Source organism: Pleurodeles waltl, chromosome 6 (genome assembly GCF_031143425.1).
Source record: "Pleurodeles waltl isolate 20211129_DDA chromosome 6, aPleWal1.hap1.20221129, whole genome shotgun sequence".
Taxonomy (NCBI): domain Eukaryota; kingdom Metazoa; phylum Chordata; class Amphibia; order Caudata; family Salamandridae; genus Pleurodeles; species Pleurodeles waltl.
The window spans coordinates 1188870242-1188892881 of record NC_090445.1 but is presented as its reverse complement, the minus strand read 5'-3'; the positions used below and the strand labels follow the sequence as shown (position 1 = coordinate 1188892881).

Below are 22640 nucleotides of genomic sequence, written 5' to 3'. Positions count from 1 at the left end.
AGGCTTAACCTAGAGAAAATGTGTAAAGTATTTATGCAACAGTAGTAAAGTGAAAACACAAAACAATCCCACACCAATTTTGAGAAATATAGAAACTAAGTTTTGATTTTTAAAAGGTTTTTACTGAAAAAATAATGCCAAAAAGAACAAAACACCAACTGTGGGTATCTGGTCACTCAGAACCAGTATAAACTCACAAGTTAAGACGGACCACAAAGGAGCACTGGTGAGAAATGCGGTTTTCACACCCCGGTGCCATTAGTTTTGGACTTAGAAGAAATTCTGAAGATTTCCAGGAGCAGGGAGAGTCCTCAGCTCGGCCAGATAGCATGCTGTAGCCCAAAGGAGGTTGTTGATGATGGGGAGTGTTGGAGTATGGGTTACCAGAAGGTATAAGTATGTACCTACCACTGGTAGTTGTCTGTGAGCAGGAACGCTTAACTTAGGAAACAGGTATGTAAAGCATTTAAAAATACCAATAGAGTAAATAAGTAAGACACCACACTCAACATAAATCCCACACCAATTTATAAAAATAGGAAAAAAAAATATCTTTGAAATGACACCAAAACAACTAAAATCTCATATAGGGAACAGGAGACATGAATTTTTAAAGAATAAATGAAAAATGTGCTTTCTAGTGCTTAAAAGCCAATAGCGCCAACAGTGAACATCAGGTTGCTCTAGACCGGGATCAGGTTACAATTTGAGGCTGACCCCGATGGAGCCTTGCTCGGATACACTGAGCAGGACGACTAGGTCAAAGTTTTACCTTCAGACTTAGTCGTTTTTCTGGAACTTTTTCTCCAAAGTTACTCCAAACTTCTGGATCTTCTACCTGAAGTTCCCCTTGAGGGTTCAAAGTGTCCAAAACACAATCCAAGGGTGTAGCAGCTTTAAGATGGTCCTTGGAAGATTGGACCACAATTCCCACAATGCATATAGCCAGATCCTTAAAAGTACACTAGACACACTCCAGGCTGGGAACTTCTTGTGCAGATGGGGCAGGGAAGCTCTATTAGCCTGTTGCTTTCAGGGAGTCCACTCCTTAACCCTTTTAGAAGCAAGGCAAAGTCCTCAGGGATGCAGTTCCCTGTGTGCAGCAGGAGTAGTCCTTCAGAAAGCAGTCCTTTGGGTGCTGGCTAAGGTTCCAGCAGGACAGTCCTTCTTCTTCTTGTAGTTTCAGGCAGAGTTGCGCTGCAACTCTCACATATTTATTCAGTGGTCTGGGGAAGGGGGGGCGGGGGGCACAGTTGTCTAATGAAACGCAGAGTGCCACCGAAAAGCATGACATGTTCCTCCAAAGTGTGGCTTATTCTTGTCCCACAAAACACTGCAGTTTTAAAATCCAAGATGGAGAATTTCTCTCCCTGGAGCACCTAGGGGAGACCTCAGGGGTGACTTATATGTAAAAAGAAGGTAGATTACCACTTTGGAAGTATCTTTAATTCCAAAGTCAAATTTGCATATATTTTATTTTTGAAAGACAATCTGCAAAGCAGGGCTGCCTTTAAAAGTGACAGTCGGCAACACAGCAGTGCACATTGCAGTGTAGGAAATCTACTGGGCCTCTAAACCTCCCTGCCCTATTATATACTTGGGATTTATAGTTAGTTTGAATCTCCCTTGCCTTATTATATACTAGGGACTTACAGGGGTCTGTCATTGCCAAATGTAATTATATCTAATTAGCATATACCTTTTTAATCAGAGCACTGGCCCTGAGCCTGGTTAGGGGAGCCCAGGACACAGTCAGAGCCAGTTACCACCAGTATCAGTCCCAAAAAAGTGGTGTAAACAGGGATAAAAGGATGACTGTCTCACAGGAAGCCACTGGATGAAGTCTCAGTAAACTATTGACGATGGCGGGAAAAGCTGGATTTTCAAGCTCAGGAGGTCTCTGTCTTCACTTCATTGGGGTGCTGATCACCGTCGAGCACTGTAAAGATTTCAACCGTCGGACTTCGTTTTTCTGGAGCTCGAAATACCCCAGGGGGGCAAGGTTGCTGGCTGTAGCTGAAGGGGGCTCAACCAGGCCGGATACCATCATTGAGAGTTCGAGCTGAAAGGGATTTGCTGCTGTAGAGAAAAACTAAGTGGGAGCTGTGGCAACATTAATTCCACCAGCAATGTACCTTCTTTGGATCGGCTTCCATTCCTCAAAGCACTTTTTGCTGAAAAATCTTCTAAGCCACATATTTCTGGAATTCGGTTGGAGGAGCCCACTTTGGCACCCTGCCAAGGGTCCAGGACTTTGAAGGACACCTCTATTGGGGGTTAGGACCCACTCTAGCAGGGAGCAACAACATGAAGGTAAGTTGTAACTAACAGAGGCGGCCAACAAGCTAGCCCTTGGAGTCATGATGGTAGTCCTGGGTTCAAAGAGCAAGTACAGTCATCCTTACTCAGTGGGCAGTGTAGAGCATCAGAATCAGACTGTTCCCTCTCCATCTTGTTGGGTGGCCTCAGGTTTCTGTTGCATAAACCCAAGGCCCCTCAGGTAGGTCAGACAGGCAGGACAGTTCTTGGAAGTATCATGACAGAAAGCGGAGGCACGGGCCCCACATTTTGTCAAACTGTGACAGTTTGGTCTGGAATGATGCATTACATTTTAATATGCTTATAATATCCCAAAGGCAATGCAACCAGTCTGTCTGAGTAGGTGGAGAGATAGTGCCCCACTGAGAAGTAAAGGAGCATTCTAACTCCTCCTCCCACTTTCTCTGTGTGGGTGATTTGGTGGTGTCCATTGGTTGGTTTATGAACTTGTAGGTATCCAAGAGTGGTCCTGTGTCTCATGGTTTCTTTATTACCCTCTTTTTGAACTTGATGTGGGGTCTGCTAGCTGTGGCACGGGCGGAGGGTTGAGTGATCCAGTGTTCGACAGCTGCATAGCACCAGATCTCCTCAGCGGGAAGCCCAAGGAAGCTTGTAGTTGCCGTAAGTCCATCAGGCCAGTATGGTCAAAGAGGTACCCTATCGTTTTACATTGTGCTGCTTGCCAGGTCTGGTAGGCGGAACCTGACTTAGCCAGGGGAAACTCTGGATTACCTAATAAGGGCGGGAGCAGGGAGATGGGTGTTTGAAAGGCCCCTGGAAATCATGACCTTATCCCGGGCCTCCACTGTGGCTGGCAAAAGGGGAAAAATATGCACACTGGGGGGAGAGACAGGGGCAGTGTCGCTTAGGCAGTCAGGGCTCTCTCCAAATGTGGATTCCATCAATACCTTGGTCCATTAAGCACCAGTGTTTCTCCGTAAACCTGCGGGACCACTCCACCATATATCAGAATGTGGCTGCTATGTAATAGTGAGTGAGATGAGCGGTATCCAGCCCTGCCTCTACCACTGGTAAGTAAACTCTTCTCCAGACCGTGCAAAGTTTTTTGCCCCCCGCCTCCCATCCAAAATGTAAGCCTCTACCATGTGTTGCAGCTTGCTAAGGAGGAGCGGAGGAGGTTGCAGAGGGAGTGTTTGCATGACAGAGCATTTTGGGTAGCAGGGACATTTTCACCACGGCTATCCTGCCCAGCCATGAGAGAGCACCTCTTTTACATGTTTGTGTAAGTGACATGCCGTTGCTAGCAGGTCGGCATAGTTGGAGGCAGCTGTCTTTTCCAGAGAGGGGCAAATGTTTAGGCCAAAGTAGGGCACCCACTGTTTTGTCCAAGGAAAAGGGAACTGATACTCCAACTGGAGCCTATCGTGATGGGATGTTGTGAGGGTTACGATGTGAGAGTTCTGGATATTAACCTTAAAGCCTAACAAGTGGCCTAACTGTTCTAGCTTATCCATGAGAGTTGAGAGAGAGGTGGATGGATGAGTGAGTTCCAGCATGACATCATCAGCATAGAGCACTATTTTATGTTCCTGACGGCTAAAGAGTATGCCCGTTATCTGCCCATTTCTCTGTATCTGTTTTGCAAAGGGCCAAGATATGCCAAAGAAAGGGCCAATGGACTGTATCAAATGCTTTTCTGCATCAATAGATAGAAAGACCACAGGTATGCAGGAACAGGGTGCCTTATTTAGGCAGTGCAGGATATGTTTGATGTTGTCACTACATCCCGCTTCGTTATAAAGCCTGCTTGGTCCTGGTCTATAAGGCTTTGCATGTATGGGCCGAGGTGGGCCATGAAAATTTAGCATCTAAATTGAGGAGAGAAATTGGGTGGTGTGAGGAGTATTTTGCTGGGTCTTTCCCAGGCTTGGGTATCACAGTGATGACTACCGCTTTAGTGGAATCAGTGAGGATTACTGTGTCTCCAAGGCAAAATTATGGAGGCGGGTAAGAACGGGGCCAGTTAGAGCCAAAAGACCATATAAAAGCTGGGTGGACACCTGTCTAACCGCAGAGCTTTACCAGGTCTGAAGTGGGGACTTCATCTAGGCGGATGTCCACTTCCAGCGAAAGTTCCTCTTGTAGCTGCAGGGGTGAAATGGGTGCATCGGAAAGGTATCCGTTGATGTGAGATGTCAAGGCCAATTTGGCCGAATAGAGAGTTGTTTGAAAGAGCTCAAAGGCCCATACTATACCTCTATCTCTGGGCGTTTTAACCCTCTCCTCCGGATGAATCTCTGCTATTCTGTTCTTATGGGCTTGGGCTCGCAGCTTGTGTGCAAGAAACCTGCCAGCCTTATTATACCAAGTGTTATATTTTTGTTTCAAGTGGAGAAGGGCATATTCAGATTTGTCCAGGTGCGGTGCATTGAGCTGTTTCCTGGCCAGGGTCAACTGTCGTCGCACTCTATGGGTACCTGACTAATTTGTGGGACCTTTTGAAGTCTTGTATGTGGTCCTCTAGAAAGGCAGGCTTCTCCCTCCTCAGGTGATTGAGACATGACTGAATAGGTATAGATGTACCACAAAGGTACGCTTTCCGTGCCTCGTCTTGTATGTGGTCCTCCAGGAAGGCACGCTTCTCCCTCCTCAAGTGATTGAGACATGACTAAATAGCTATAGACGTACTGCAAAGGTATGCTCTCAGTTTCTCCAACATTAGTTAGATAGGAGTCTCCAGGGTGTCATTACTGTGGAGGACATTTTGCAGGGCCTCTCTGATATCTTTCACTGTGGCGTTGTATGTGATAAATTTGTTATTAGTGCACTAGGGACCGTGCAGGCCAGTCAGTCCCAGGATCTGGAAAGAGATAGTAATAGAAGAGTGGTCCAAAAGGGGTAAGATGCTGACGCATTGGTGGTCCTAACCCGATGGCAGACCAGCAAGTAATCAATTCGGCATACGTCTGATGTGCAGCAGAGAAGAAGGTAAAGACTCTGTCAGTGGGGTGCTGTGAATGCCAAGCGTGAATTAACACTGCTTTGGATAGCCAGTGCAGCCCCTCTTGCTTGAAGGCCCTGGTTTGTGCCACTCTGTGAGCCGATCTGCCTAGATCAGTGTGGGCCACAAGTTTAAAGTCTCACCCCACTACCAGCTCAGAGTCTGGAGACAAGGCCCATGACAAGGAGTATAAAGTGCTCCTGCCAGTTATTTGGTGCATAGAGAGTGACAAGTGTGAAAGTGTAGGCGGGTAGGGAGATATGTATAGAGAGAAGTCTCCTGGTGACGCTCCTTGTGTGTAGGTGACAAGACCTTGGAATTTACTAGCCAACAGGATCGCCACTCCCGCTCTCTTGCTTGAACCTGGAAAGAAGTACTGACAGTCAAACCAAGAAGATTTCAATCATCCCAAGGCCTTTTTCAGAAAGTGTGTCTCCATTAGGAGACATATGTTGCATTCAGAGGTGCAGAGGAGGGTCAGCAGGGCAAGGTGCTTCATAGGTGCGTTAAACCCATGTACATTGAGGCTAAGTATTTTACGCATATACCCAGTGGTGTATAGGAATTGGCCTGGAGAAAGTTGTGGTAAGTAAAGGTTTATACATCTGCTAATGATAAAAGCTAAGCTTATCCAACTAGTTTACCCTTGGAAAAGTTGGTTGGGCCTTTTGCAAATGACAGTCATTTGGACCTTAGTACATTAGCTAAAAACAAACGAACTGAATGCACATTTGAGAGAACTAAATGGGTTTTTAAACATGAAGTGCTTCTTTGTGAATCCCATTTCTCCGTGTGCTGGTCTGAATTTGTTCTGAATTTGAATAAATGTCCATCTTTCTCTGTAGGCCCTCCATCCCATTGTTCCACTCACGTCCAGTTACAGTGAGGTGGCTTTGAAAATGTAACATCTATGTTTTTTTGAATGTGGACGGCTGTTAGTAAGCTCAATATATTTAAAGTGCTTCAACTTTCCTAATGGTCAGTCCATCACGTGCAACATTCCAAAACCTTCTGAATCTTTCACGATTCACCTCCAGGACTGCTTGATATGATTGACTATTTTCCTACCTCTCGCTCGTAAATATTTCGTTTTTGATTTCATTGAAACATTTACGTCATTTTCAAAATACAAAACGTGCTGCTGGTCGTAGTTCTCTAATCTAGAATATATGCTGATTATAAAACTTAATTTTAGTTTCGTGACACATTTACGAAATATCATGCCCTTCGTGCAGAAAATAGAAATAACATCAACATGCATTTCATACCACATCAATTTCGGAAACATATTACATCCATTTGTAATCACCAAAATTGAAAGTATTACAGATTATTCATTCGGAATACTCTTATTTGTTATTTCTTTGTCAAACAGTACATTTGGTCCTGCTGTTTAATGCCACAGTGTTAGGGTTTAAAAAGAGCCTTACATTTTAGGATGTTTTTAAATGGACTCCTTGACTGTACCTTGAATTTGTAGGTCTTTCTTACCAGACAACGAAAGCTGTCTTGTTACGAAAATACCTATTGTCAATTTACAGTGGCTTCACAGACCATCAACTGCTTACCAGTGTTTGGCTTTGTAACTCTCATTTGCTTGCTTTTTATTCATTAGCCTGGGTGGGGTTTCCTTCCTCTTCATTCTTCCCCAGGAGAATAGCCTCATTACTTGTGCCTTTGGTGTTTGGCTAAGCACTCCAAAACTGTGCATGTGATTTCCGGTTGTCTCCCTTGTGTACTTCTCTTCCCCTTTGCTGTACTCTGTGTTGTCAGTGTGCTTCTCCCCACGACCTCTATGTTGCACTCGGCCTCCTCCGTTTCTTTCTTGCTCTTGTGCTTTTCCCTAAGGTGCTGCTTCCCACTCCCACTTGCCTGCTGCTCGTTTTTGCCCCCTCTGTACCACATGTTGCTGCCCCCTCCTACTGTCCCAGCCATGCTACAAGATGACACTGCTACCTCTTTGTCCCCTTTTTAGGTTGAGCGCGCAAGCGCTCTGACCTGTTGTAATCTATCTGTGGGCTTATAACCACGCCCACCGCACACTCATCACTATCACTTGTTCGTGGGCTTGCCTTTCAAAAATCCTTTGTTATCATTGGGAAATGCTTTATGTTTGTCCCTCTTTGGGGCATTTGTTTGCCACCTTGTACATCGACCCTGTTACTTGGATAAATGCATGTTTGCCAATATGTTTGACTGCAAAATAACTTTTTTCCTTTTGTGTGTCTCCTTTGCGCTCATGGCAGCCGTGGCGCTTTGAATCTGCTCGCTTATGTCAACTGTTTTACTTTTGATTTTCAATTTAAGTGGCAAGAAGAGTCCAGTTAGGAATTTACAAGGTTAACAGCTGTAACTCGAGAAAATGTGAGACCCACTGCATTGCAAATGCTTGTTTTTCTTTTTACCATGCTGTCCAGTATCTTGCCAATGGTGTACTGCATGGCTAAAAGGCATTGGCAAAGCCAGTAGGTCCCAAAGGTGAGGACTTTAGGCTTTGCCAGTGGTTTTTATTAATAGGTTGACATTATTATAGCAAGATAAATATTTCTTCTTGTGGCATGAAATCAGACTACAAAAGAATTAGGAGCACATCCAGGTCTATAAGGAGGCTAGTTTGTAACTAGAGGTGGCCTCCGGGTCATTTTTTTTTTTTTTTTTTAAAGAGTAGAGCTAGGACACTTTGCTGGCTCAGTTTTGAGGTACCTCTCCAGGGAAAGTGAGGCATTCATGATTTGTATGCACTATTATCTCCTCTCTCTTTCCTCCTCTGCACTAAAATGATGCTCTTTGTGGCCATAACATCCAAGGTCCTATGCAAATGTATAATTTCTGCTGATGTGTTCCCTCCTATATATCTAATTGGTATCTAGGTAACAGTACTTTATAATGCCCTCCCTTCATAAAAGTATCTTTCTCAGTTTTGATCTTGTGAAACTGCGCCTTTGTAAAGTGCTTGGTCACTGTTGGATCTTGTCTGTTATAGATAAGCAATGATTATACTGTGCGGAGCACTGGCATACCTTCGTTCTCCATGTTTGCAAGCATGTGTATATTAGACACTTTGCCTCAGGTTCTGCCAGGACCCAGTGTGATGGGGCACACTGCTCCAAGGTCACAGGGCAGTGGGGCTAGGGGTCGTGGGAGGGAATTCATGGGCCAACAACATGAGGACATTGGGGTCTTTGTCAACCAGACCATCATTGACCGAGTCTTGGGAACAGTTCAACAGTCCCAAGATGTGATGGACCAGGTAGTAACTGAGCTCTGGGAGATCAAGGTGGTGCAGAGGAAGCTCATGGGGGAAATACGTAATCACAACATCAAAATTAGCTCCCTGACTGGGGTGCTATTTGACATTCATCACCACGTGAACAGGGCTTTCCCACTTCCATCAGCCCCTGTCTGTGGTCCCTCTACCTCTGACTCAATAACACCACTGCCAGACATAGACAGGGAGGCCCTGCCACAGAGGGGTCTGCTACCCCCACCCTGGTCTCTGCACCTCTGCCCCTCCCCCCTCTCCAGAGGGGGTGGTCATCCGGCCTGTCAGGGGAGGAACGCAAGACCTCCACCACCAACTCCAAGAGACGCCGTACCTAATTTCCTCCTGTGGGTGTCTACCATTCACTTTGTGGGCTATTTCTGGGACACAATTACCTGTTCTGAAGTCAATTGTATTTTGGAGATTGGACTGCAAACAGTTATGCCTCTACCACTAAACTTATATCCATCATGATAGACTTTTTCTGTTGCCTTTTACACATTTGTTTGCACACTTTTAATTTGCTGAATGGGAATAAACACTATGGACAAACACTGTTGTTGCGTTTAATGTGGCATTCAGTCTTACATCTTTGTCTTCGTGATGATTCTGTCAAAATGTATTGACCCAACATTTGATATGTAAAATAGAAATTAACGAGAGATATTGTGTTCCCCATTTAATTGAGCCAATTAAAAGCAATATATTGCTGTCATAGAGGTGTAGGGAACTCCACATTGCAGAATTCTGAACATATGTCCCCAAACGTACCTTCAGTTCAGAGATGGACATTCCCTGACCTTGACATCATATAAGAAAGGGAATATCACATGGGAGCAATTTGAATAGGCAAACTATTATGGATACGTGACCTCAGCTGGAGCCACACAACCTGCCCTCACAATAGGAATCCTACATCATTAACACCAATAGCCAATATCATGGCGGTAACAACATTTGAGACTACATGACCATTACAGGACACTGTGGCAGTATCTGGTGCAATTACACAACCAACATTCAGAGCTGTGCTAAAAAATAAGGGCTATCAACTATGAGGAGACACATCAACAGCTACCTCCATTGAACACACATTGAAGAGTTAGCCACTGTAAAAGAAGAACAGTATGCTAGGGCTTGGCATGCACATGTGGTCAGAGCAGGTTAAGTTGCACATGTTGCCTGGATGGCACCATCACACAGAAAACAGGTCTCATACAATTTTCTGAACTTCCATTCTATCAGGCACAAGTTGTCCCTGAACAAGATCTGTCCATCTCAAGTGTGTATGTCTCAGGATCACCATATGTTCATGTTGTACTCTCAATCAGCAACATATCACTGTAAATGTCACAACTTTGAAGTGTCCAAATCAAGATGACATGGTGAAGGACCCTGAAACAGAATACCAAGGCATAATCAATGATTACTAATATTAATTCTGACCTGCATGACAAGTAAGGAGGACACACATACTTGGCACAAGCAAAGTTACTCCATGGCAAAAAACACAGTAGTCAATGTAGGGAAACTCTGGGCCAATAATATCTCTTCTTTGGACTTTCCAGCACTGATAGTTCCTGACAAATTACCATTGCAGACTGAAATGCTCCCTATATCACAAATTGTTCTGACATTGGAGGTTACAATTTGTAAACGTGTACACTTACACTCAGGTGAAGAAGTGGTCAATCACATCTTGACGTAGGTCAACTCCTTCTTCACCACTGTCATCTTCATTGGGCATTCCATTATCCTCACCCGGTGGCTCATCATGGTCTCCCTCCGCTGCGATAATAGGGATGGTCCGTCGCAGGGCAATGTTATGTAGCATGCAGCAGGCAACCATGATTTGGCACACCTTATCTGGTGAGTAGAGGAAGGCTCCACTGGTCTTGTCCAGGCACCTAAACCTGGCCTTCAGGAGCCTAAAAGCCCGCTCCACTGGCCTCTGTGTTCTTCCATTGGCCTCAATGAAGAAGTCTTTCCCTCTTGTTCGATTTCTCAGCAGTGCCAATAACCATGGTTGGTTAGTATACGCTGAGTCTCCTACATGGAAGCAGAACATCCACAGATTACTTACATATCAAGCCATTGTCCCTTCCTTAACTAGGATTCAGGTAACAGGTCCTCAAGTCATATTGTACTTACGAATAAGCCAGGCCCTCTCTGGTCCAAGTTGTGACATCTGCATGGGTATGTTGCTGTTCGTAGTACAAATGAATTATGTGTTGACCCAGGGAAGCGGGCACACACACTTGAAATGTATAAATCCGGTGAGAAGACAGTTTTGCACATTGATCGAATGGAAGGTCGTCCGATTGTGGTAGACCTGTTCCCTTACGTGTGGTGGGACCAAGGCAATATGCAAGCCATCTATTGCTCCAACCACATGTGGTAGTCCTCCCAAGGCATAAAAATCTCCCTTCATGGTGGCTAAATCCTGTTGACATGGGAACTGGATGTATCTGTTGGTGTGTCTCATCAAGGAAGCAAGGGCTTCCTGTTTCAGACCATTTAAAGTTGGTTGGAACATGCCCCCAGATATTGCAATAGTGTTTTGGCCAGTGGCCACAAAATTCATTACTGCTATGAGTTTAGCAATTGGTGTCGTGGCTGTTGGATTTATATTGTGAGGCATGAGATCAGGCTCCAATTAGTGACACAAATCCAGGATTGTTTGCCTATTTAGCTTAAATTGCTTGACGGCATTCCTTTCCTCCATGATGGCAAGGTCTAGAAAGGTCTGGAACACCTGAGGTTGTCATCTCCTACCCATCACTGGGTTCAGAGCTCTGTATGTATGGAAAAGAAAATATCAGCTGAAACGGTCACACCATACGTTTAACGTCAACACACATCTGAAGTGTTGGTAACATTAGGAATATCATTGGGTAATACATGTACACACATTGACATGAAGCTTTTGGAACTTCAAAAAATATAATTATTTTTCTTTATTAGTATTATGTCCAAATAATACATTTAAAATGTATTATTTGCACATATTTTTTTTAAATACCGTCAATGGAGGTATAATGTCCCCTGTGGCACTATCAATGTCAAACACAGTCACAGTTAACATTTTATTGTGTCATACCTTACCAAGAACATTGTCGTTCATATCTGACATTTATAGATACCCTAGCCTCTATTTTGGGTGCTGGTGATGCACTCACAATTGGAAAAATGCACAACTTCACACCCTAAAATAGTGGCTGACTGACATTGGCTACCCAATGGCCGTCAGCGGAAGTTGAACGTATAGTAGGTGGTACCCTCCATGACAGTCCGTGCCATAGGCTATGCACGAAAGCCAATAGCTGTGTCCGATTCCATTACGGATCGTATCTGCCGTGTACTTGTCCACAGCATTGTGAAAAAAGCTCACTTGCCTCCTAACACTGCAACCAACAAGACCTCCTTGATATTTTGCTGCTGTTACCAACCTCTAGGAGCCAGGATGTTGTGCAAAGCAGGTTACAGGGCCCCTGCCTTCACCACGGAGGAGCTGCAGCTCCTAGCCAGGTAGGTCCTGTACAAGTACAACCAGCTCTATGGCACCCCAGAGGAACAGGTACATGTCTGACTGGGGAATGTCTGACTGAGTAACCATTTCCCTTTTGATCCACAGACCGTTTTGTTCCTTTTTGTTAATGGGAGAAGTGTTGTGATTAGAGTAAACAGAATGATTTAGCAGCAACAGAATTATTTTAGCCACTATCTGACATGTTTGTGTATGGCTGTGTTAGTTCACCTGAAATTAGAAGCTGTAATATGTGGCCATGGAACTCACAATTCCAGTTTTATCAGACACACTTCAGGCCACTACTAGTGGCCAGTAAACATTGTATCAGAAATATGAGTGACAACATACAGCCACTGTTAAAATGATAGTGATGTGGTAAATATGTTTGAGGGTCTAGAGTTGGCTGATGCTGTCCTGTCATGTGGGATTCCAGCCCATATAGTGTAATGGTCTGCTTGTATGGGTTCATTATGTCACGGATACACATATAGGTAAAGTTATTTCCTGTGTTGCAAGTTCAGATGCCTCTGGCTCACAATCATCTATCCCAGTATGCCTCATTACAACACACACTTGTTCATACATCCCCCAAAGCCCCGTTCTCACTGACACAAGCTGCCCTTCTATAATGCCCTCAGTCTCTTTATGCGATACTGACCATGGGTTCTGACTTTTGCAAGTTCAGGCATGACGCCAATGTAGCTGTGCATGGGGTTATGTGCACAGATTGGACAGGTTGTATATCCTTTAGTTCACAGTTACTGTGTGTAATCAGGGGTGGCTCTCACAACAGGACAGGTTTCATAGCCCTAGCATAGATTATGTTGTAGTGCTGATTTTGTAACGTGAGGAGCTAGAAGGTTTTCAGGGTGCTCATAGGATTCATGAACCTCAATAATTTCCAGCTAAATAATTTTTTTTTGGGTACAAATGGAGTTACTTTTAGTCATCCATACAGGTTAATCAGAAGCGCATAGGATTCGGAAGGCCATCGCAAAGAAGGTGCGGACCCTGGGGGTCTATAAGTGGCACAGCCTCCACTGTCGTAAGAGGTAGGAGGACCTTTCTTGTGTTACAAGAAAATCTGCAGAATGCCAAGTCGGGCAGTCCTCCCAGTGAATCAGGCGGATGTGCTGCACCCTGACCCCCTAAAGGCCTGCATCCCTCCGATGGCTTACCCAGAGCTTGATGAGCAGTTGAGGGCCCAACAGCAGCATCAAGGGGGGGTAATCATTCTCTGTAAATATTGTTATTTTCTAACTATTTTCATTTCCAGCAATATTGTATGCTAGCAACATTAAGTTTGACACACATCCAAAGCCCATGAGAATTTCTGGAGGTGTAAGTTAGTCATCCAGTGTCTGATACTGTGTGTGGTGTATTTGTTTGTGCAGAAGTTTGCCAATAGATTCCTCATCACAAGGCAAGTACTGTTGTGAGCAGACACATCCTGCATGCCAAAAAACAGGATACCTGTATTTTCTCTATGTCTTGAGGGACAGTTGCACCAAACATGCGTCATGTCATGATTTGGTCAAGTTGGATGCTCCATCACAAGTGTGAGTAGGTAATGTAGACCCCATTACTGGTGCCTATGGCAAACCGCACAATTATGATGCAGTTGATTTTTCAGACATTTCAGTGGTAAGTTTGTACTATGACAATATGAGGATGTGCGTCTGCACCAAATGGACTGGAATTCTGTTTGCAGTGACATCATTCATAATCTGTAACATGTTTGAAACCAGTTTATCCAGCAAATTTCTAGTCAGTTCATGTGGACAGTGACAGGTTGACCTGAGGCCTTTGCCCTTTACAAATGTGCATGTGAGTCAGACAATGTGAATTTGCGTGCTAAACTGTATTGATTGCAACAGACAGGAATGCGCCAACATTGGTGAGAGAGGCACACATCCCGCAAACATTTTGGTGTCCTTAGTTCTGTCCAGAGGAGAAATAAATAATGGAGAGCAATATGATACTTAAAAGGACATTTGCAGTTGGAAGGTTAAATCACATAGATAGTGTAGTATCCCATCTTTAGAAGTCAAGTTCCTGCCTAACACCTGGCCCTTTGTGAAATGTGAATACATTTTATCTCTGTACTGCAGTGGTTCAGAGATGTTTCAAGGCCTATGTATTTACTCATCCTGTCAAAAACCTTTTTCATGTAGGGAGCTACAGTTGTATAAGTGACAAAAGCATACATAATATGGGAGCTGGCATGGGGAAATGAATAAACCTTGCACATATGTTGTGTTGAATATGAATGTCCAATTCTAGTTGCACAGATACCCTCAAACTGTTGTATCTGTGTTTACAGCATCATCTGGACATCGGCCACGTCGGTGGAGAGGAAACAGGCCTCTGGGAATTGGGTGTAGACACCACCGACAACGAGGGACCCAGTGGCATGGAGAGTGAGGGGACTGGCATGGAGGTCACAACTGACTCTACATCTTCGGGGACCTCCAATGAAGACTAGATCTTAGTGGTGGCGGACCCTGGAGCGACTTTGGCGCCTGCAACATCATCTGACACCCACATTCCAAGCTCCACCCTCCTACTTACTACCCCCCAGTTGGCCGTAGCAACCCCCTTAAAAGGGGCAGCATCACCTTTGCTACAGGCATATTAGCCCCTGCATCCCAGACTGCACTCAATGACGAGGCTTTTGACCTATTATGGACTATTGCTGTTGGCCAGACTGCACTTTTGAATACCATCCAGGGGCTGGTTGCCCAGAACATGCAGATGCTGGCTTACCTGATTGGCATTCATGGTGCCTACAGCGGTTATTCCAGGGTCTGGCCTCCTCATTGACCTCAGCCTCCTACTCACCCCAACCTCATGCCCAGGCTCCCAACCCTTCCCCATCCAAACCCTTCAACCCAGCATTATCCCAGCACACACAAACATTTTCATGCACCCCCTGCAACAACCACAAGCAGCACATCCTCACACCGACAAAGCAGAACACACAGACACACCCATGCAATGACCACACATCCCACACCCACCACAAGCATACCCCCAGGCATCATACCCACCACGACAAAAATACACCCATCCCTAGCACACCTGCAGTCAAAACACCCACCACTACACCAACACCCCCATTCACCACAAGTCCATCCCCAGTCAGTGCACCCACCACAACACCAACACCCACACACACCACAAAGACACCCAGAGTCAAAGCACCCACCACTACACGAACACCCACCCACACCACAGGCACACACCAGTCAGTGCACCCACCACTACACCAACACCCTCACACAACACCAGCACACCCCCAGTCAAAGCACCCACCACCAAACATGCATGCACCATCACACACAGAAAGACACCACACCAACACACCGCATCCATTACACACACATCCACACGCACACATATTAAACCCAAACACCCACACTCACCCACCCAACAGACAATCAGTAAGAAACACAAATCTAATCATGCAGCACATACACCAAACCATCAGGCACCCACCCATTCCAAACCCAAAAGCACCACTCCCAAAAGTTGTTCCAACCCTTCCACCTCCAAAACCACCCCTTCCACCTCCAAATCACCCCTTCCACCTCCAAAACCACCCCTTCAACATCCAAAACCACCCCTTCCACATCCCAACACACACCTTCCAAACAAAAATCCACCCCTCCCAAACCCAAAACCACCCCTCCCAAACTCAAGGATCCCCCTCTACCAGTGAGATCATTCAGGTGCCTGCTCACTACCCCATATGCACTTCTGGGAGAGGTTTATTTTGGCAATGACATTGGGAGGCAAGTTGTCGGCATGCACCCACAGTCTGAACAACAGGCATATGTACTGTATATTTCAGATTGTGTCATGCACTTACTCTCATTTGTGACAGTGACCAGAACATTTATGGATTAGAGTTCATCTTCAAAAATTGCATACATTAGAGTTGTGATGAACATAATAATTTTGGTGCAAGCATTCATGTTGTTACTGGACACTTGCACAAAATTATGTGTTTTTCAGTTTTCGTTACTCGGGAATGCACGCATGTGTGTTTATTTTGACATAATGTGTCAATGATATGCACATAGGCATTACACAGAGTACCTGGCACTTTACAGTTAAGTGACATCTAAAGTTTGTGATAGATTGCACACAACAAGGGGACTTGTGACCTTTATAATCCTTTCCCATGTTTGCAGTTTAGTGGTAACATTGTTAGTACATTCTGTGTACACCTACCTGTAGCAAGTTATGTAGCCTCCATTGCCATTAAGGCAGTAGTTCATACCTCATTGGTGGGTGCTACTCGTAATTCAAGGTCTGCTCTGATACATTTTCTAGCTACAGCATTACACACTTAAGCATTGCGCATCATTTTGGTATTGTTTGCACACACTATTTACCCATGCATGAGCCTAGTACTACTGTGAAGCAACAACTCCGAGGAGGACAGGAATAAACCTGACTTACCTTCTGTTCTGACAACAACGGGGTTGATTTCAATCTTGGACCTGGCCCAGGAGCAACGGCAGGACTGGTAGGAGCGGGTTCATGATGGCAGCAATTGTGCAGAGCATTAAAAGGTGAGTTTGTGCTTATATAGCTCCCAATCTGCCAACTCAGGTGTGGAGGTTTAGCTGCCACAGTTGCGTTGGCGGGAATGGCTTATCGCTAAAAGGGGCTGGTGTCCAGCCACCAGCCGCTTTTGCCTGTGATGCCATCGACACGGATAAAGATTCTTGGCGGTGATGGCAGGCCATCAGCGGTCAGGCGCCTATGCTCCCTCTAACATCTGATTAGGGCAGATGGACTACCACAGCGGTGGACGGGTTTTTATTTGAAAACTTGATGGTGGACCCATTACTGCCAACATCTAAATCAGGCCCTTAGGGCCAGATGTAGGAAACATTTGCGAGTCGCAAATGGCCCGAATCACAATTTGCGACCCCGCAAAATCAGAAATGGGATGCAAAAATCCCATTTCTGACTCGCAAAATGCGACGCGAGCCATTACCGACTCGCATAAATTGCGACCCCATTTTGCGACCCGCAAATAGGAAGTCGCAATTTGCGAGTCGCAAACCATATGCAATAGCAACTCGCAAATTGCGACAAGTCGCAAAAAGCACATTTTGCACTACCAATTTACCACCAACTAAGCAGGTGGTAACCATTACCAAAGTATAAAAGGAGACCCAGAAGGCATCTGGGTTACTCAAGATAGCGGAGATATATGTGATAGGAATGAGGAGGAGAGCCCACGCTGCACAGCAGAGGAGGAGGAAGAGCCAGAGACAGGAGAAGATATACAGAACCAGGCAGACGCTTTTCCAACAAACAGAGGAGGAGATTTATGACAAATATAGACTCAGCAGTGCAGCTATACTAGATTTAATAGAATTACTCAAACCACAGCTACAACGCCAGACTGTGCGCGGCTGCACCATCCCTACGCATGTGCAAGTGCTATGCTCACTGCTCCTCTTGGCCTTGGGTAGCTATCAGGGGGTCATTGCTGTGGCAGGTGGGGTCTCCCAAAGTTCACTCTCACGGTTCTTTAGGGCTTTCCTAGACGCCTTACTCACACACATATCCAGATACATATACCTACCCAGGAATGAGGCAGAAATCAACAGCACCAAGTTGGAATTCTGTAGGATTGCCAACTTCCCCCATGTCATAGGGTGTGTAGACGGGACACATATACAAATATGCCCTCCTGCAAATCTGGAATATCTGTTCCGCAATAGGAAGTGTACCCACTCACTCAACATCCAGGTGGTATGTGACGCCCATTATGTCATCACTGACATGGTTGCCAAATTTCCAGGGAGTACTCATGACTCCTACATTTTTAGGCACAGTGGGATACACCAACGCCTAGAACGTGGGGAGTTTGGAGACCTAGGTAGAGCTGAAAACACCTTGCAGACATACACACAGGTCAATGTGGAAACAATCCATGCCCAGCTAACATTGTACTTATTTTGCCAAACAGGTGACAGTGCATATGCACTCCGACCATGGATTCTTACCCCGCACTTAACACCCAGCAATGAGACAGAGAGGCGATACAACAGTGCACATAAGAGGACCAGGAATATTATTGAACGGACCTTTGGACTGCTGAAAGCAAGATTCAGATGCCTCCACAGAAGTGGAGGTGCCCTCCAGTATACACCAATAACAGCTTTCAAGATTGTTGTCGCATGTGCTATACTGCACAACATTGCCCCCAGACGTGGGCTACCCCTCACCCCTGATAACCCTAAATCTGAGGATGAGAAGCAAGAGCTACCACATCGCCATCATGGGGATAAGAGCATAGCAAATCAAGGCAGACTGAGACGGGAACACATTGCAAACCAATACTTTGAAAGGTACGTGCTAACTGTGACCATACTCACTAATGTCACACACAAAGAGTCCAGGTGTTAAGTGGAAAGAAAAAGAGATGTAATTAGTGCAAACAAAAAAACTATATACATTTTGAACAGGTCAGGGGCTGTAGAAGTCGACCTGGCATGGGACACATTGACTTCATGTGCCCCAACCCCAGGACTGTGTGGAGCTCAAACCCTTCGCCGGCCTCGGCCAGCATGGCTGGTACTTGGGGGGTCAGCAGTGCCCTGCCTTGTGCTTCCACTGCGAAGCACCCTGGTGTCACCGGCAGAGACACTGCTGACAGTGGAGCCCTCCTCACTATCTTGCGGCTTGTCGCCTGTGCCCCTGGCCACCTGCCGTGCCTTCATTAAGTCAACAGCGTGGCTGAGACGGTCCAGTCCACGTGCCACGTCACTGGCAAAGTGGCCCATGTCCACTTGGAGGCTGACTGTGCGCCTAGAAAGACCTGTGGTGTTAACGGCCAGCCTTACAATGGATGCTGACATTCTGTCTAGGCGGTTCAGCAGCTGCCTGTCCCGACGCCGTGCACTCTCTGTCTGCGTTAGCAGTCCATCCACCAGTTGACGCATGGAGAGTGCAAGGTCGCCCATGTGTGTACTTATCTGTTGCAACTCAGAATGTACAAGCTGCGTGCTGTTGGCTTGATTGCGCTCAATGCGCCGCAATGCCCCGGTAATCCTCCTGATCTCTTATTTCTGCAGGCGCTGACCCCGTAGGAGTGCGGCCTCAGTGCGTGAAATGGAGGCATCCCCTGACTCTGCCTGCCGCTGTAAAGATGTATTCCTACATCGCCTGCGACGCGGTGGAGGCTCTGTGACGTCTACCGTGGCACTTTGGCTGGGACCTGGTGCAGGCTCACACACCAATATGCCAACTGGTGTCTCGTGAGGGGACAGGGTGTTGGTGGTGCAGGTCGCAGTGGTGGCTGATCCAGATCCCTCAGTTGGCTGCTGGCTGACCAGTGGACCCTGGCTGCTTTGGCTGGTGTGGGTGTCTTGTGGGAGACCTGTGGGACATAGGGAACACACTGTCAGTATCTATTATCTGTTATTAACTTCCTAATAAACTGTTGCCTATTAACTGCCTACTTGACTGCATTGCCCCTAATGCACCATTCTGGTGATTGCTACCCTGAAATGGAGCTAATTTGGTTGTGCATGCTCCTGTGTGCAAGGTGGGTGGGGGTATGGCATTAATGAGGGTACATGCATGCCTCATGGTACTCACCGGTTGATGGTCCTGGCTCAGATGTGTCCAGCTGTCCCATCCCGCATACTGCCTCAGGCTCAAGGGTCTCCTCTACCCTTTCCTCCAGGGGTGTGGGTGGTGGTAATGTTGACGGTCCCCCTCCAGTGCCCCTCATCTCCCGGAGCCGCTCTGCCACCCTCTCCTTGGTCCGGGAGCGCAGGTCGTACCACCTTTTCTTTAGTTCATCGATGCTCCGGTGGCTGACACCCAGGGAGTTAACTTTTTCCTGGATGTCCATCCATAGTCTCCTTTTCTCAGTGTCTGGCACGGTGAGGGCTGCCCTTCCAAACAGTTTGTCATGGTGCTGACAACACTCCTTGGTCAACACCTCCAGCTCTTTTCCTGCAAACTTGAGTTTTCGCTTCCTTGGGGTCTCTGCCATGGTAGCTGCTGTTGTGTGTGTTTGCAGTGTAGCTGTTGAAAATGGGTGTGGTCCTCCCTCCTCCCAGGTGTATTAGTAAACTTCCTGGCTGTGATGTCATCATCATGTGCCAGGAAGTGTTTTCCAGAGTGTTCTGCAGCACCTGCATTCAGTTTGCGGCACAGTTGCAATTTGCGACACCCACTCGCAAATTGCGTGGCCGTTTTTTGCGCGGTCGCAAAAAGCGACCTCGCAAGCAGCGGACTCGCTATCTGCGGTGCGACTGCATTTGCGAGTCGCAAATTGTCGCCGCGTTTTCTACTTGCATTGCATTTAGCGAATCGGAAATTGCGAGTCGCAACGACTCGCAATTTCCGACTCGCTAATTTCTCCCTACCTACATCTGGCCCTTAGTCAAGTAGATGAAAATTGATTTGATCAAGAGTCTTAACTATTTAAGAAGAAATACAAGGTAGATGACTAGTCCTGAGAGGGAGAAAAGGGGATTCTGAATCTAACTAGTTCAGCAATGCACAATTAAAATAGAATTCTCAACATTGAACAAAATTGCACGATATTGGGGAGGGGGGTGCCAGTCCTCTTCCCAGCCATTACACAATGGGAGATTTCTGCGGCTCAGCCTTCAAGAAACATCTCATAGCAGGATGATAGATCACGGTTGGCCTGTTCTCAGCACATATGCAAAAATTATTTATTCACTCTGCATGGAACACATACAGATAAACAATTCTCAAAGAAACCAAAACATTTTATAACATTCTAATTACCTTTAATTACCACAAACCAATGCAGCTTTGGCTACTGAAACAAAACAAAGGAAAATACACAGCAAACTGACAACATTTCGTAACATGTGTTGTCAAACTGAGGCTTGTCATAACTATGGCTAAGTTTAATGTAAAAATCACACTATATGTATATATATGTGGTGCAGGTTAGTGTACTTTAGTGTCACCACTGACATCACTGAGGAGGAAACTTGCTGTATTTTGTAGTAACATTAATTAATCTTCTGTGGTACAGAATCTCCTTTAGTCTACTACACTTAAAACATTTCAAACTGAATTTTGTTCTGTTATTAGTGGTGTGTTGTGTTATGAAAATACTACATGAATGGTTGTAGACAGAAAACGTTCTATATTACATCATTACATTTTATTTTAAAAGATTATGAATTACAATTCATAAAGACGTTTATGAGAACTTCAGGTAGTTGTGTATTTATCTTACTTTGAAAATTAATGAAAAAGAAAAAGGCAGCATAGGACCAACAATTCAACTAATAAGCATTCCAACTAATGCTTGATTACGTTTTGTATCTGTTTTCGCCAGAGCATTATGAAATTTACACTTGTACATATAGCAATAAGAAGCTTGCGTCACTCTCTGTATTTTGGGATGAATTTAAATTTTAACAGGCTTTGTTCTTGATCATTGAGGCAAAATCTAACAAGCATATTTTACAATATATTTTCCAAGGTGTGTAAGTACGATTATGTTGAAATTCGGAGTGGCCTTTCATCAGATTCCAAACTCCATGGAAGGTTTTGTGGCTCTGAAAGGCCTGAAGTAGTAACATCACAGGACAACAATATGAGAGTCGAGTTCAAATCTGACAACACTGTTTCAAAAAAGGGATTTAAGGCACTTTTCTTTTCAGGTATGTTAACATTCAGAGATTTTTTTGTGGTTAAATATTGGGTAATATTTAAATTAAAATGTATGACTGGTGTGCATTAAACTGTCTTTTTTTAAACTTTTAGTTGTGTGGGGACCAGAGCATTGTACTCTAAAAATATAAGGACCATCATGGCAATCAGTCATGATGTCCATAATCAATTGGTCTTCATTTTCCCAATCCTGTGAAATTCCAAGTTGTATAATATTTACCACACTGGGTAATTATCAGGTGTGTTAAATGTCTTGCCCTTCATTAAAGTCTGGCAGGTCAAACATTCAGAAATGTAACAGGGGAAAACAGTGCGGTCTTCAGCATAACATGGATTTGTTTTTGCTGTAAACACCAAATTATGCATGTTACTCCTAAAAAAAATCAGAATAGGTGCTGTTTATCGCACAAGATGAATTCCGAACCCCAAGGAGTTGGACTTTATTGGGTGCAATAAATAACATCTACTCCCCTGACACATTGATAATCAAGGCCATAGTAGGGCAAACAAATTGAAAGAAACCATAGTAATTTGTTCAGCAGACATTTGACGAAATGGAATAAGGAATCAACAGTTTCAAATCGCTGTTGCACAGGGAGTCCATATATGGATCTTCTGGGTGAGGATAACATGATTTTTCTACAACACGTGTACATGGCAAGGTAGGGACATCTGATAGCTATTTCTTTGAGTAGCTGTTTGTTTGGGTAGCAACTAACTCTTGACGCCCTGTCATATCAATCGTCAAATGGGTAGCACAAGATTGTTCTAATGGAGATGTCAGTTTCTGGTCTGAGGAATCCATCCTTAGCTTGTTGTTTAGGTGTTCAGGGGCAGACGTAGCTCATTCTTGTATGTTAAGATGA

At 45.2% G+C, this 22640-nt stretch overlaps 1 protein-coding gene across 1 annotated transcript in view; it reads left to right on the top strand.

Moving 5' to 3' along the window:
* The window catches only part of TLL2 (tolloid like 2), a 1863287-nt gene that overhangs the window by 1566389 nt on the left and 274258 nt on the right, over nucleotides 1-22640 (top strand). Inside the window, exon 16 of the mRNA XM_069240439.1 lies at nucleotides 21584-21764. Coding sequence (XP_069096540.1) covers nucleotides 21584-21764 — 181 coding nt within the window. The remainder of the gene's footprint in view (nucleotides 1-21583; nucleotides 21765-22640) is intronic.